We start from the raw sequence: 12,161 nt of genomic DNA on the forward strand, positions 1-12,161 counted from the left end.
CTTCATTTATAAGTAAAGGTAAGACCATAATAACGTGTTTTTTATTAAATATGCTTTTCATGATGGTATCCTTACATCAAACTCAAATTTATTAGCTCAGGCCTAATTTTATGGCATGCCTTTGGTAAACGCCGGAGTGAGAAGAGGTTTTAAATTAATTAGCGCCCCGGCGGCAATTCAAGGAAATACGATAATAGTGAACAAACATTGGGCTTTTTCCCCCAAAATAGAATACCGTATTTTCTGGACCACAGGGCGCACCAGATTATAAGGTGCATTAAAGTGGTCGTATTAAATTTATTTTTTTCTAAATATAAAACACTTCGTTGTGGTCTACATAACATGTCATGGTGGTTCATTTGTCAAAATGTTGCATAGATTATATTTTACAATAATCTGTAAAAACCGTCCGACCGGAACTCTCTAATAACTAAAGTTCCTTGGGTGAATAATGTAAACTCACTACACCGGTATGTTTTAGCGCTTTCATGGCGAGTTTACTGACAGATATAAGTAAGAACTTTACACTACTTTATATTAGAAATGGCAACAGTGGAGGATGAATGTCCCATAACAAGAAGATAGAGAAAAACAAGAAGCTTACCGGCCACAAAATCGGCACGGACTACAGTGGCGGACTTGCGCACATTTTCAGGACTTATACAGATCAGCAAGTACCAAAAGTTGGATTTGCATAATATTGTGAAACAAAACGACACATAATGTCTGCTAATGGGTGCCATTTTGCGGTCCTTATACAGGCACCATAATAATGGACCGACAATCCATCAGAGTCATACTAAAACATTTTGACAGATATTTGAGTGCCGTATTGTCACACCGCGGTGAGGGGAGTCTTGTCTTGGTTTTTCTGTCTTGTGATTTACGTGTTTTGTCACCAGTCTGACGTCATCCCTGATTCCTGATTGTTTCCACCTGTTCCCCATCACTCCCACATCCTATTTAAGCTCACTTCTCCGTTTGTCCTTTGCCAGATCGTCTCGTCTATCGTGCCTTTCTAGCGTCCATGCCCCTGTCCTTGATTATCTCCTTGCCTTGCTCCTGTATTCCTAGTTACCCTAGTTTTTGCTGTCATTTTGAGTTGACTTTTTCCTCCTTCGGCCGTCCTTGGTTGTCCTTTGTCTTCCTAATTGGTGAGTTTTTGTTTTTCCAAATTTCGAATTTATTGCCTCATTAATTGAGTGATTTTTTTGTCATTTATAGTTAGTGTTTATATATTGGTCGTTTTGGTGTTTTTTCCTCCTGTTGGAGCGCTTTTCGTTAATTCTTATTAATATTCTTTTTTTGTTAGAATTTCCTTAGATTAGTATTCCTCCTTATTTTTGTGGAGTGATTTTAAGTCAATTGTTTATCCTCGGAATTATTTTTCCCGCGTGTTGATTATTCTTGTGAAAAACTTTTTTTGCATTGGAGGTAAAAAGTAGTTTCAAAATAAAAGCTTTATTTTTTTGAACTTCTCCTTTGCATCTGGGTCCTCTCCTTACTCGTAACACGTATTTAATGTCCTTAAGTTTTACTTTTGTTTACTGGCGTCAAATTGCAATGTACATGTGTTTCTTATGTGTGACTGCCATCTACCAGTCACACTTATCATTACACCATGTACCACGTAAAATAGCGGTTAAGCTCGGTTGGTAGAGCGGCCGTGCCAGCAACTTGAGGGTTGCAGGTTCGATTCCCGCTTCTGCCAACCTAGTCACTGCCGTTGTGTCCTTGGGCAAGACACTTGACCCACCTGCTCCCAGTGCCACCCACACTGGTTTAAATGTAACTTAGATATTGGGTTTCACTATGTAAAGCGCTTTAAGTCACTAGAGAAAAAGCGCTATATAAATATAATTCACTTCACTTCACTTTGAGGTCGGTAAGTACAACCAGAATTATTCCGTACATAAGGGGCACTGTCGATTTTAGGGACAAAATTAAAGGATTTGAAGTGCGCCTTACAGTCCGAAAAATATGGTACTTTATTCGTAGCCCGCAGCGAGCTTGGCTAAAGTTAGCAGCCTGCTACAAAAACCCAGTTTTGAATCAAACTTGCCAGATAAAAATCGTTTTTCTGCATTTTTTGAACTTGCTAAAGAATTGATTGATTGAAACTTGAATTAGTAGATTGCACAGTTCAGTACATATTCCGTACAATTGACCACTAAATGGTAACACCCCAATAAGTTTTTCAACTTGTTTAAGTCGGGGTCCACGTTTATCAATTCATGGTACAATTTTTAGAAAAGGACAAAACTGTAAGACAGCTAGCCAGATGCCCATAACACCCACAATGCATTGCGTTTACTACGTCACCCTTTCAAGCCTTATTGATATCATTCCTTATTGAATGGAAAAAAACACATTTTGGTACAAACTGAACCCAACTACAAACAAGGTTTAGGTTACTGTGTTTTATTGGTGTTGCAGACGGTGACGCTGATCCCAGTATGAGGTTGTCGTCATTTTGTGCCCGATGCCCATCACTTGTGCTCATGCTGTGAGTTGACATAGGAAGGCGTTGATAGTTGATTTCACTCGGAATCGGAATTATTTCCCTATGCATGTACAAACCCAAAACCAGGAGAGTTGGCACGTTGTGTAAATGGAAAAATCGAATGCCTCTTTTCTATTTGCAGCCTTCTGAGGTAAATATCAACATGAACTTTTTCCACAGGTGAATACATTTGAAAATAAAGTAATGAATAAATCAACCATTCAGGCCTTTTTCCTGCTCAGTTTGCAACACACGGTTGTTGGTAGCAAGCGGTGTATATTGTAGTGTCCCGGAAGAGTTAGTGCTGCAAGGGTTTCTGGGTATTTGTACTGTTGTGTTTATGTTGTGTTACGATGCGGATGATCTCCCGAAAATGTGTTTGTCATTCTTGCTTGGTGTGGGTTCACAGTGTGGCCCATATTTATAACAGTTTAAAGTTGTTTATATGGCCACCCTCAGTGTGACCTGTATGGCTGTTGACCAAGTGTGCCTTGCATTCACTTGTGTGTGTTTAAAAGCCGCATATATTATGTGACTGGGCCGGCACGCTGTTTGTAAGGAGGAAAACCGGACATTACGACAGGTTGTTGAAGACGCTAAAGGCAGTGTCTTTTTAGGCACGCCCCCAATATTGTTGTCTGGGTAGAAATCGGGAGAAATTTGACAGAATTGTTGCACCGTGAGATTTTTGGGAGGGGCACTGAAATTTGGGAGTCTCTCGGGAAAATTTGGAGGGTTGGCAAATATAAGTATTAGCGGTGAATGCGGTGTACCGGCGGGCCAGCTCTAATGTTAATTGGAAATTGCCTCAAGGGCCAAATGAAATTACATGGCGGGCCAAATTTGGCCCGCGGGCCAGAGTTTGACACCCATGTCTTAAGCCGTACATCAAGCAAAAATGGGAAAGAATTCCACCTGAAAAGCTTCAAAAATTGGTCTCCTCGGTTCCCAAACGTTTCCTGAATGTCGTTAAATGCCTACTGAAATGAGATGTTCTTATTTAAACGGGGATAGCAGCTCCATTCTATGTGTCATACTTCATCATTTCAACATATTTTTGCTGAAAGGATTTAGTAGAGAACATCCACCATAAAGTTGGCAACTTTTGGTCGCTAATAAAAAAGCCTTGCCTGTACCGGAAGTAGCAGACGATGTGGGCGTGACGTCACGGGTTGTGGAGCTCCTCACATCTGAACATTGTTTACAATCATGGCCACCAGCAGCGAGAGCGATTCAGACCAAGAAAGCAACAATTTCCCCATTAATTTGAGCGAGGATGAAAGATTCGTGGATGAGGAAAGTGAGAGTGAAGGACTAGGGAAAAAAAAAAGACAGGGCAGTGGGAGCGATTCAGATGTTATTAGACACATTTACTAAGATAATTCTGGAAAATCCCTTATCTGCTTATTGTGGTACTAGTGTTTTAGTGAGATTATATAGTCGTACCTGAAAGTCGGAGGGGTGTGGTGACCGCCAGTGTCTCCGGTGGGAGGAGGTAAGAGAGTCCGCAGCTGCAGGAGGACGCAAGCTCCGCTCATGTCTACAGTAAGAGCCGACTTATTACCACAATTTTCTCACCGAAACCTGCCGGTTGACATGTGGTAGAGAACCATGTTCGCTTGACCGCTCTGTTCCATAGTAAAGCTTCACTTTCGGGAATGTAAACAAGGAAACACCGGCTGTGTTTGTGTTTCTAAAGGCAGTCGCAATACACCGCTTAACACCTACATCGTTCTTCTTTGATGTCTCCATTATTCATTGAACAAATTGCAAAAGATTCAGCAACACAGATGTCCAGAATACTGTGTGAATATGCGATTAAAGCAGACGACTTTTAGCCGTGATCGGTGCTGGAAGAACATGTTTGCATGTCACTCGCACGCGTCATCATACGCGACATTTTCAACAGGACACTTGGCAGGACATTTAAAATTGCAATTTAGTAAAGTAAAGCGGCCGTATTGTCATGTGTTGCAATGTTAATATTTCATCATTGATATATAAACTGTCAGACTGCGTGGTCGCTAGTAGTGGCTTTCAGTAGGTCTTTAAAAGGAAAGGCCATGTAACACAGTGGTAAAAATGCCCCAGTGCCAACTTTTTAATTCCAAGTTAATGATTATTTGCGTGGCCTCCTACCGGTTGGATGTGCCCTAAACACCTCCCTAGGGAGGCGTTCGGGTGGCATCCTGACCAGATGCCCGAACCACCTCATCTGGCTCCTCTCCATGTGAAGGAGCAGCGGCTTTACTTTGAGTTCCTCCCGGATGGCAGAGCTTCTCACCCTATCTCTAAGGGAGAGACCCAAACTCATTTGGGCCGCTTGTACCCGTGATCTTATCCTTTCGGTCATGACCCAAAGCTCATGACCATAGGTGAGGATGGGAACGTAGATCGACCGGTAAATTGAGAGCTTTGCCTTCCGGCTCAGCTCCTTCTTCACCACAACGGATCGGTACAACGTTCGCATTACTGAAGACGCCGCACCGTCTTCCCTCACTCGTGAACAAGACTCCTAGGTACATGAACTCCTCCACTTGGGGCAGGGTCTCCTCCCCAGGAACACTCACCTTGATACCACTATTTACAGTCTCCAACCGGCAGAACTTGAGTAGCGAAGATCCACACTCTGGTTTTCAAACCCATAACCACCCGTTCCCAGGCCGGCCGGTAGACATAGTCTTCCCAACGTGTCCTGGGTCTTCCCCTCCACTTGGGGCAGGGTCTCCTCCCCAACCCGGATGTGGCATTCCACCCTTTTCCGGGCGAGAACCATGGACTCGGACTTGGAGGTGCTTAGGCTCTTGCCCCTGCGACCCGACCTCGGATAAGCGGATGGATGGATGGATGGATGATTATTTGCAAAAACAATTACGTTTCTCAGTTGGGACATTAAGTATCTCTGTCCTTGCAGTCCATTCCATTGAATATAAGTTGAAAAAGAATTTGTAAATCATTGTTTTTATTTCCGAGTTACACAACGTGCTAACTTCAGCGGGTTCTGTTAACAAAGCTCAGTGCAGCCGTTTACACAGAAAGCACACAGAAAGTCCACCTGTGTCCGGTCCAGTCTTTCCTTTGAGTCCGTTCTCACTCCCAATTGAATGGTTGAAGCAGCAGCCAGGACCCAGCTCTCTTCTAGACCCAAATCTCTTAACCCCACCCATCCAGGGGGCGGTTTATCCCTCCTTATCTCCATGCGACGACCCCCTTCTGAGTCAATCCCAGATAAGCTCCTCAGTCTCAGCAAATAAGTTAAAGGTTATAAAAAAAAGGGAGGAAGTGAACGATGCTCGGTAAAGGAGAAGAGATGAGGAACGGGAAGCTCCGTGGTCCTCTCAGCTACTCGGTCAGTTTAGTGGAAAGGTTGGCGGTGTCCGGGCGTCGTGTTCACCATCACCGGCAAGTGTGCATCTCCACGGTTTTGCGGCACTGTTTGCATTTGACGTAGCAGCACCAGTGGAACTTGCAGCTGCACCTGTCCACCACCTCCACCTCCTGCGTCTGGAAGCCGCGGCCGCAGCACATCAGCTCGCAGCCGTCTATGGCCTTGGAGGTTCTGTTGCACTGCCGCCCCACCGTGCCCAGCATGCCCGGTGTGCGCGGGTCACGGTCGCAGAAGTCCGGACTGGGCTCCAAGTAGACCAGGTCTTCGTCCGTGTGGGGCTTGAACTGGGAGTTGCGAGGCACCAGGAATTTGGCCGAGCCCATTTTGCGCTGCTCCACCTCGGTGGCGCCGTCGAACTTCTCCTTGATGACGTTGCCCACCTTGCGGAAGGGCGGCATGGCCTTCCAGCAGGTCTTCACCTCGCACGAGCCCGACACGCCGTGGCACTTGCACTCCACGCGCATGTGGGCCAGGATGGTCTGGAAGGATGACACAGAACTCCATTAGAAGCATCCAGAAGACAACTTGAATTGTAGAACCGCACCACATCGTCAGCAGAGCACTGCAAAAAGTCAGTGTTCGGAAACAAGAAAAAAACAAAAATTAAAGCTGCAAGCAGCGTTGGTCGGGTCCGCCTTTGGCTGCTGCCCCCGAGACCCACGGCCGGATAAGCGGTAGAAGACGCCTTGGAGCCACTATTTTGAGAAACATTGTGAAAGTAATGCAGTTGTTGTATTGAAGTAAAATATCAAACTTCCTGTTGATTTTTGCTAAAGTATGTTGATTATTAAAATGTAGGTCTAAGTGAGACCTACATAGTGTTTTTTGTTTCATGTCTCTCTGACATTCCTACCGGAAGTTACAAGCAGTTTTGTCTGTGTTTTCTTCCTAGGAGCAGTTTGTCTGTGTTGTATTCCTAGGGGGGCGGTAGAGCGCAATTTTGAGTTTTGGGGTTAGGTTTTTTTCATCAGATCGCAATTTTTGCCAGACCTGATGTGTGTGTCATGTTTGGTGAGTTTAGAAGCATTTTAAGGGGGTCAAATAACAGCTCAAAGAGGCAAAAAGGACATTTTTTAGGAGACTTTGCACAGGGGTTCTTTGAAGGCGCGTAAAATCAAAACCTGAGAACTTATCAAAACTCTGTTCTATACTTTTAATCAGAAGGGTTCAATCTCTCTCCTGTGCGAGTTTGAAGCCAAAAAAACAAACGCACTCAGAGGAGATAATGTTTGAAGAACGGTGACTGGTTTTTACAAAACTTTTGTTTTGAAGGGGGGATTGCAAACTTCCTGTTGATTTTTGTTGGGGGTTGTCAATCTATGAAATGTAGGTCTAAGCGAGACCTACATAGAGGTTTTTGTTTTATGTCTCTCCGACATTCTTTCCGGAAGTTACAAGCAATTTTGTCTGTGTTTTCTTCTTAGGAGCAGTTTTTTCAGTGTTTTATTCAAAAATAACCCTAGAGCGCAATTTTGAGTTTCGGGGTTTGGTTTTTTCATTAGATCGCAATATTTGCCAGTCCTTATGTGTGCGCCAAGTTTGGTGACTTTTGAAGCATTTTAAAGGGGTCAAATTACAGCGCAAAGAGGTAAAAATTGCATTTTTTGCGAAAATTTTATTTTGAAGGGTTTTTGCCAACTTCCTGTAGATTTTTGCTGAAAAAAGTGAGTGTATGAAAATTGGGTCTAAGTCAGACCTACATAGGAGTTTTTGTTTCATGTCGCTGTGACATTCCTAACAGAAGTTACATGCAGTTTTGTGTTCCTAGGGGGCGCTAGAGCGCAATTTTCCTTTTGGGGGATTGGTTGCTTAATATGTTGGGAAGGTTTGCTATACCGACGTGTGTGTCAAATTTGGTGAGTTTTGAAGCATGTTAAGGGGGTCAAATTACAGCGCGTAGGTGCGGAATAATAACAAAACACAGCAGTTTCAATAAAAAAGAGGTTTATTTTATTATAACTACCGTATTTCCTTGAATTGCCGCCGGGTATATAGTATGCGCCTACCTAGAATTACTGCCGGGTCAAACTCATTTCGCAAAATATTATTTTTATTAGCGCATGTCTAGAATTTCCGCCGGGTCAAACTCGTTTCACAAAATAGTTAACATATGCCTTGAATTTCCACCGGGTCAAACTCGTCACGTCATGAGTGACACTTCACCTGTAATCATTTTCAAAATGGAGGATTCGAGTGGAGGCGTTCAGGTGGCATTCTGGCGGAGGAAACTCATTTGGGCCGCTTGTACCCGTGATCTTATCCTTTCGGTCATGACCCAAAGCTCATGACCATAGGTGAGGATGGGAACGTAGATCGACCGGTAAATTGAGAGCTTTGCCTTCCGGCTCAGCTCCTTCTTCACCACAACGGATCGAAACAGCGTCCGCATTACTGAAGACGCCGCACCGATCCGCCTGTCCACCTCACAATCCACTCTTCCCCCACTCGTGAACAAGACTCCGAGGTACTTGAACTCCTCCACTTGGGGCAAGATCTCCTCCCCGCCAGGTTACGGGTCTCTCCCTTAGAGATAGGGTGAGAAGCTCTGCCATCCGGGAGGAACTCAAAGTAAAGCTGCTGCTCCTCCACATGGAGAGGAGCCAGATGAGGTGGTTTGGTGATCTGGTCAGGATGCCACCCGAACGCCTCCCGAGGTAGGAGGCCACGGGGAAGACCCAGGACACGTTGGGAAGACTATGTCTCCCGGCTGACCTGGGAACGCCTCAAAATACCCCGGGAAGAGCTGGACAAAGTGGCTGGGCTTCCCTGCTTAGGCTGCTGCCCCCGCGACCCGACCTCAGATAAGTGGAAGAAGATGGATGACTGAGCTGCCAGTTTTTGACTGTAAAATCTACGGTTGTTGTTTTTAACGGTTTATTACTGTCAATGGAAAGACAGTTCCTTTTTGATTTTAGCGTAGAAAAACTGGCAGCTAAGTTGCAGAAGTAAAAAAGAACTTGTACTGTTTTTACATTAACAATATAATGTTGGAAATTTAACACAACAATTCTGGCAACCAAGCACCAGCTTTTTCTGTAACACCCCCCCCCACACACACAAAAAGGTGGTACTGTTCCATTTACCGTAAAATGTTGTAAAAAAAAAAACAACAACAATATTTTACAGTAAAATTTTGTAAATGTAAAGTTTTTACTAGAAAATCGACAGTCTACTTAAAACATTTTTTTTATTAACAAGTCGCCCGTAAGGACCAGATGAGTCGCCCGCTGGCCTGTTCTAAAAATAGCTCAAATAGCAGCACTTACCAGTGAGCTGCCTCTATTTTTTAAATTGTATTTATTTACTAGCAAGCTGGTCTCGCTTTGCTCGAAGTTTTTAATTCTAAGAGAGACAAAACTCATAGAATTTGAAAATCCAAGAAAATATTTTAAAGACTTGGTCTGCACTTGTTTAAATAAATTCATTTATTTTTTACTTTGCTTCTTATAACTTTCAGACAAACAATTTTAGAGAAAAAATACAACCTTAAAATGATTTTAGGATTTTTAAACACATATACCTTTTTATCTTTTAAATTCCTTCCTCTTCTTTCCTGACAATTTAAATCAATGTTCAAGTAAATTAATTTTTTTTACTGTAAAGAATAATAAATACATTTTAATTTAATTCTTCATTTTAGCTTCTGTGTTTTTGACGAAGAATATTTGTGAAATATTTCTTCAAACCTATTAGGATTAAAATTCAAAAAAATTGTTCTGGCAAATCTAGAAAATCTTCAGAATCAAATTGGAATCTTATTTCAAATTATTTAGAAATTATTTTAAAATTTTTGTTCTGGAAAATCTAGAAGAAATAATGATTTGTCTTTGTTATAAATATAGCTTGGTCCCATTTGTTATATATTATAAAACATGTCATCAAAATTCTAAAATTAATCTTAGTCAGGAAAAATGACTAATGATGTTCCATAAATAATTTTTTAAAATTTTTTTCAAAAACGATTCGACTTAGCTAGTTTTTCTCTTCTTTTTTTCGGTTGAATTTTGAATTTCAAGGAGTCGAAATTGAAGATAAAATATGTTTCGAAACTGAATTTTATTTTTTTTCCTGTTCTCTCGATATAGCTCGGTTGGTAGAGCGGCCGTGCCAGCAACTTGAGGGTTGCAGGTTCGATTCCTGCTTCCGCCATCCTAGTCACTGCCGTTGTGTCCTTGGGCAAGACACTTGACCCACGTGCTCCCAGTGCCACCCACACTGGTTTAAATGTAACTTAGATATTGGGTTTCACTCTGTAAAGCGCTTTGAGTCACTAGAGAAAAAGCGCTATATAAATATAATTCACTTCACTTCAATTAAGTGTTTTTTTCATCATTTATTCTCTACAAAAAACCTTTCGTAAAAGGAAAAAAAATGTACGACTGAATGACAGACAGAAATACTAATTTTTTTAATATATGTAGATTTCTTTATTAAAGGTAAATGGAGCAAATTGTCTATTTCTGGCAATTTATTGAAGTGTGTATCAAACTGGTAGCCCTTGGCATGAATCAGTAGCCAAGAAGTAGCTCTTGCTTTCAAAAAGGTTGCTGACCCCTGCATTAAAGGTTCCATTTCAAGGCATCGTGACGTGGTCGCTACACATGAAAAAGGCTGACAATGCAATAAAGACGGGTGGTGTTACCTTCCTTCCCGCCTCATTGTTGTGCAAGTTCATGAGGGCCCGACTGGAGGACTGGCCTTTACTCCTCTCCCTCACGTCCACGAAGGACTGAGAAAAAGCCACCCCGTAAGCAATGTTGTCGCTGCAGCCCGACCACTGGAATCCTGTGACAAGATATTAGAATTGCTCTAATATGCATTTTTGGGGGGAGGGTTGGTTGAAAAACACCATATCAAATAACCCTGAAATGTCTGAGGTGATCCTCGTAGTGTCGAACCAGCAAAGCGTTCGCCGCAAGTCAGCAGCTTTGCATTTGACTCATAAGAGGTCTCATTGTTTGGCTCCCTGGCTGCGAGTTTACCAACCGCAGTCTGAGTCCGTGATAATAACGATAATCCCACAGGCACCACTTACCAGGTTGTGCTTTTCAGCTCGGTTACGTAAACAACGATAACGTACAACCCCCCCCCAACATCCCAAGACTGACTGGTGTCTGTCAGGAGAAGAGATGTGGTGATACGCACCCTCTGGACTGACTCCATGCACGTTGTGGTCACAGCCGCATTTTTCCAGCTCTCCGCTACTGCAAGCCCGTGTGACCGCGAACGCCACACTGGCTGCTGAGATGGCGTACACAAAGGCCGCCTCGCGGGTGCCTAACACAAACACACACAAGCAAAGAGTGAAGGAGAGTGCCATGAAGAAGTGGTTGTTGGGTGCTGGACAAACATACCCTGGGTGACCACCTTGCCGAACACTGGCATGGTCTCCAGAGTGGAACAGTTCCACCGGCGGTTGCGGAACTGGAACTGGCACTCGTCGATGGCCAGCTGGGCGCCCCGACGCACCGCGTCCATCACCTCCACGCTGCGTTTACAGATTTGAACCTACGGCGGCAAACATGGTTTACAGAAAGTCAAGTCGAGCCTTTGTCCAGCAGACGTGAGACTCGAGTCTTAGTCCAGTACACGTGTCATCAACTTGAATCTTTGAAAATGGCACGGGAATCAGTTCAACTCAAGTCTGTCGAGTCCACGAGTCACTGAAACTTGAGCCTTTGTCCAGCAGACGTGAGACTCGAGTCTTAGTCCAATACACGTGTCATGAAATTGAATCTTTGAAAATACCACAGGAATCAGTTCAACTCAAGTCTGTCAAGTGCATATCGAGTCTCTGAAAAGCACACGTGAATCAGTTCAACTCAAGTCTGTCGAGTCCACGAGTCACTGAAACTTGAGCCTTTGTCCAGTAGACGTGAGACTCGAGTCTTAGTGGAGAAATGAAATGGAGTTTCTGAAAAGCACACGTGAATCAGTTCAACTCAAGTCTGTCGAGTCCACGAGTCACTGAAACTTGAGCCTTTGTCCAGTAGACGTGAGACTCGAGTCTTAGTGGAGAAATGAAATGGAGTTTCTGAAAAGCACACGTGAATCAGTTCAACTCAAGTCTGTCGAGTCCACGAGTCACTGAAACTTGAGCCTTTGTCCAGTAGACGTGAGACTCGAGTCTTAGTGGAGAAATGAAATGGAGTTTCTGAAAAGCACACGTGAATCAGTTCAACTCAAGTCTGTCGAGTCCACAAGTCACTGAAACTTGAGCCTTTGTCCAGTAGACGTGAGACTTGAGTCTTAGTCCAGTACACGTGTCAT

General features: G+C 43.4%; 1 protein-coding gene across 2 annotated transcripts in view; it reads right to left on the minus strand.

Annotated features, from left to right (window-relative positions):
* Positions 1-5,445: 5,445 nt before the first annotated feature.
* wnt4 (wingless-type MMTV integration site family, member 4) overlaps positions 5,446-12,161 on the minus strand; it is a 130,122-nt gene continuing 123,406 nt past the window's right edge. For both annotated transcript variants that reach the window (XM_061875532.1, XM_061875531.1), the window contains exons 3-6: positions 11,246-11,399; positions 11,037-11,168; positions 10,534-10,676; positions 5,446-6,370 (exon numbers count right to left, since the gene is read on the minus strand). In XM_061875532.1, coding sequence (XP_061731516.1) covers positions 5,900-6,370; positions 10,534-10,676; positions 11,037-11,168; positions 11,246-11,399 — 900 coding nt within the window. In that variant the 3' untranslated portion in view covers positions 5,446-5,899. The remainder of the gene's footprint in view (positions 6,371-10,533; positions 10,677-11,036; positions 11,169-11,245; positions 11,400-12,161) is intronic.

This window comes from Nerophis ophidion, linkage group LG16 (assembly GCF_033978795.1).
Source record: "Nerophis ophidion isolate RoL-2023_Sa linkage group LG16, RoL_Noph_v1.0, whole genome shotgun sequence".
Classification (NCBI taxonomy): domain Eukaryota; kingdom Metazoa; phylum Chordata; class Actinopteri; order Syngnathiformes; family Syngnathidae; genus Nerophis; species Nerophis ophidion.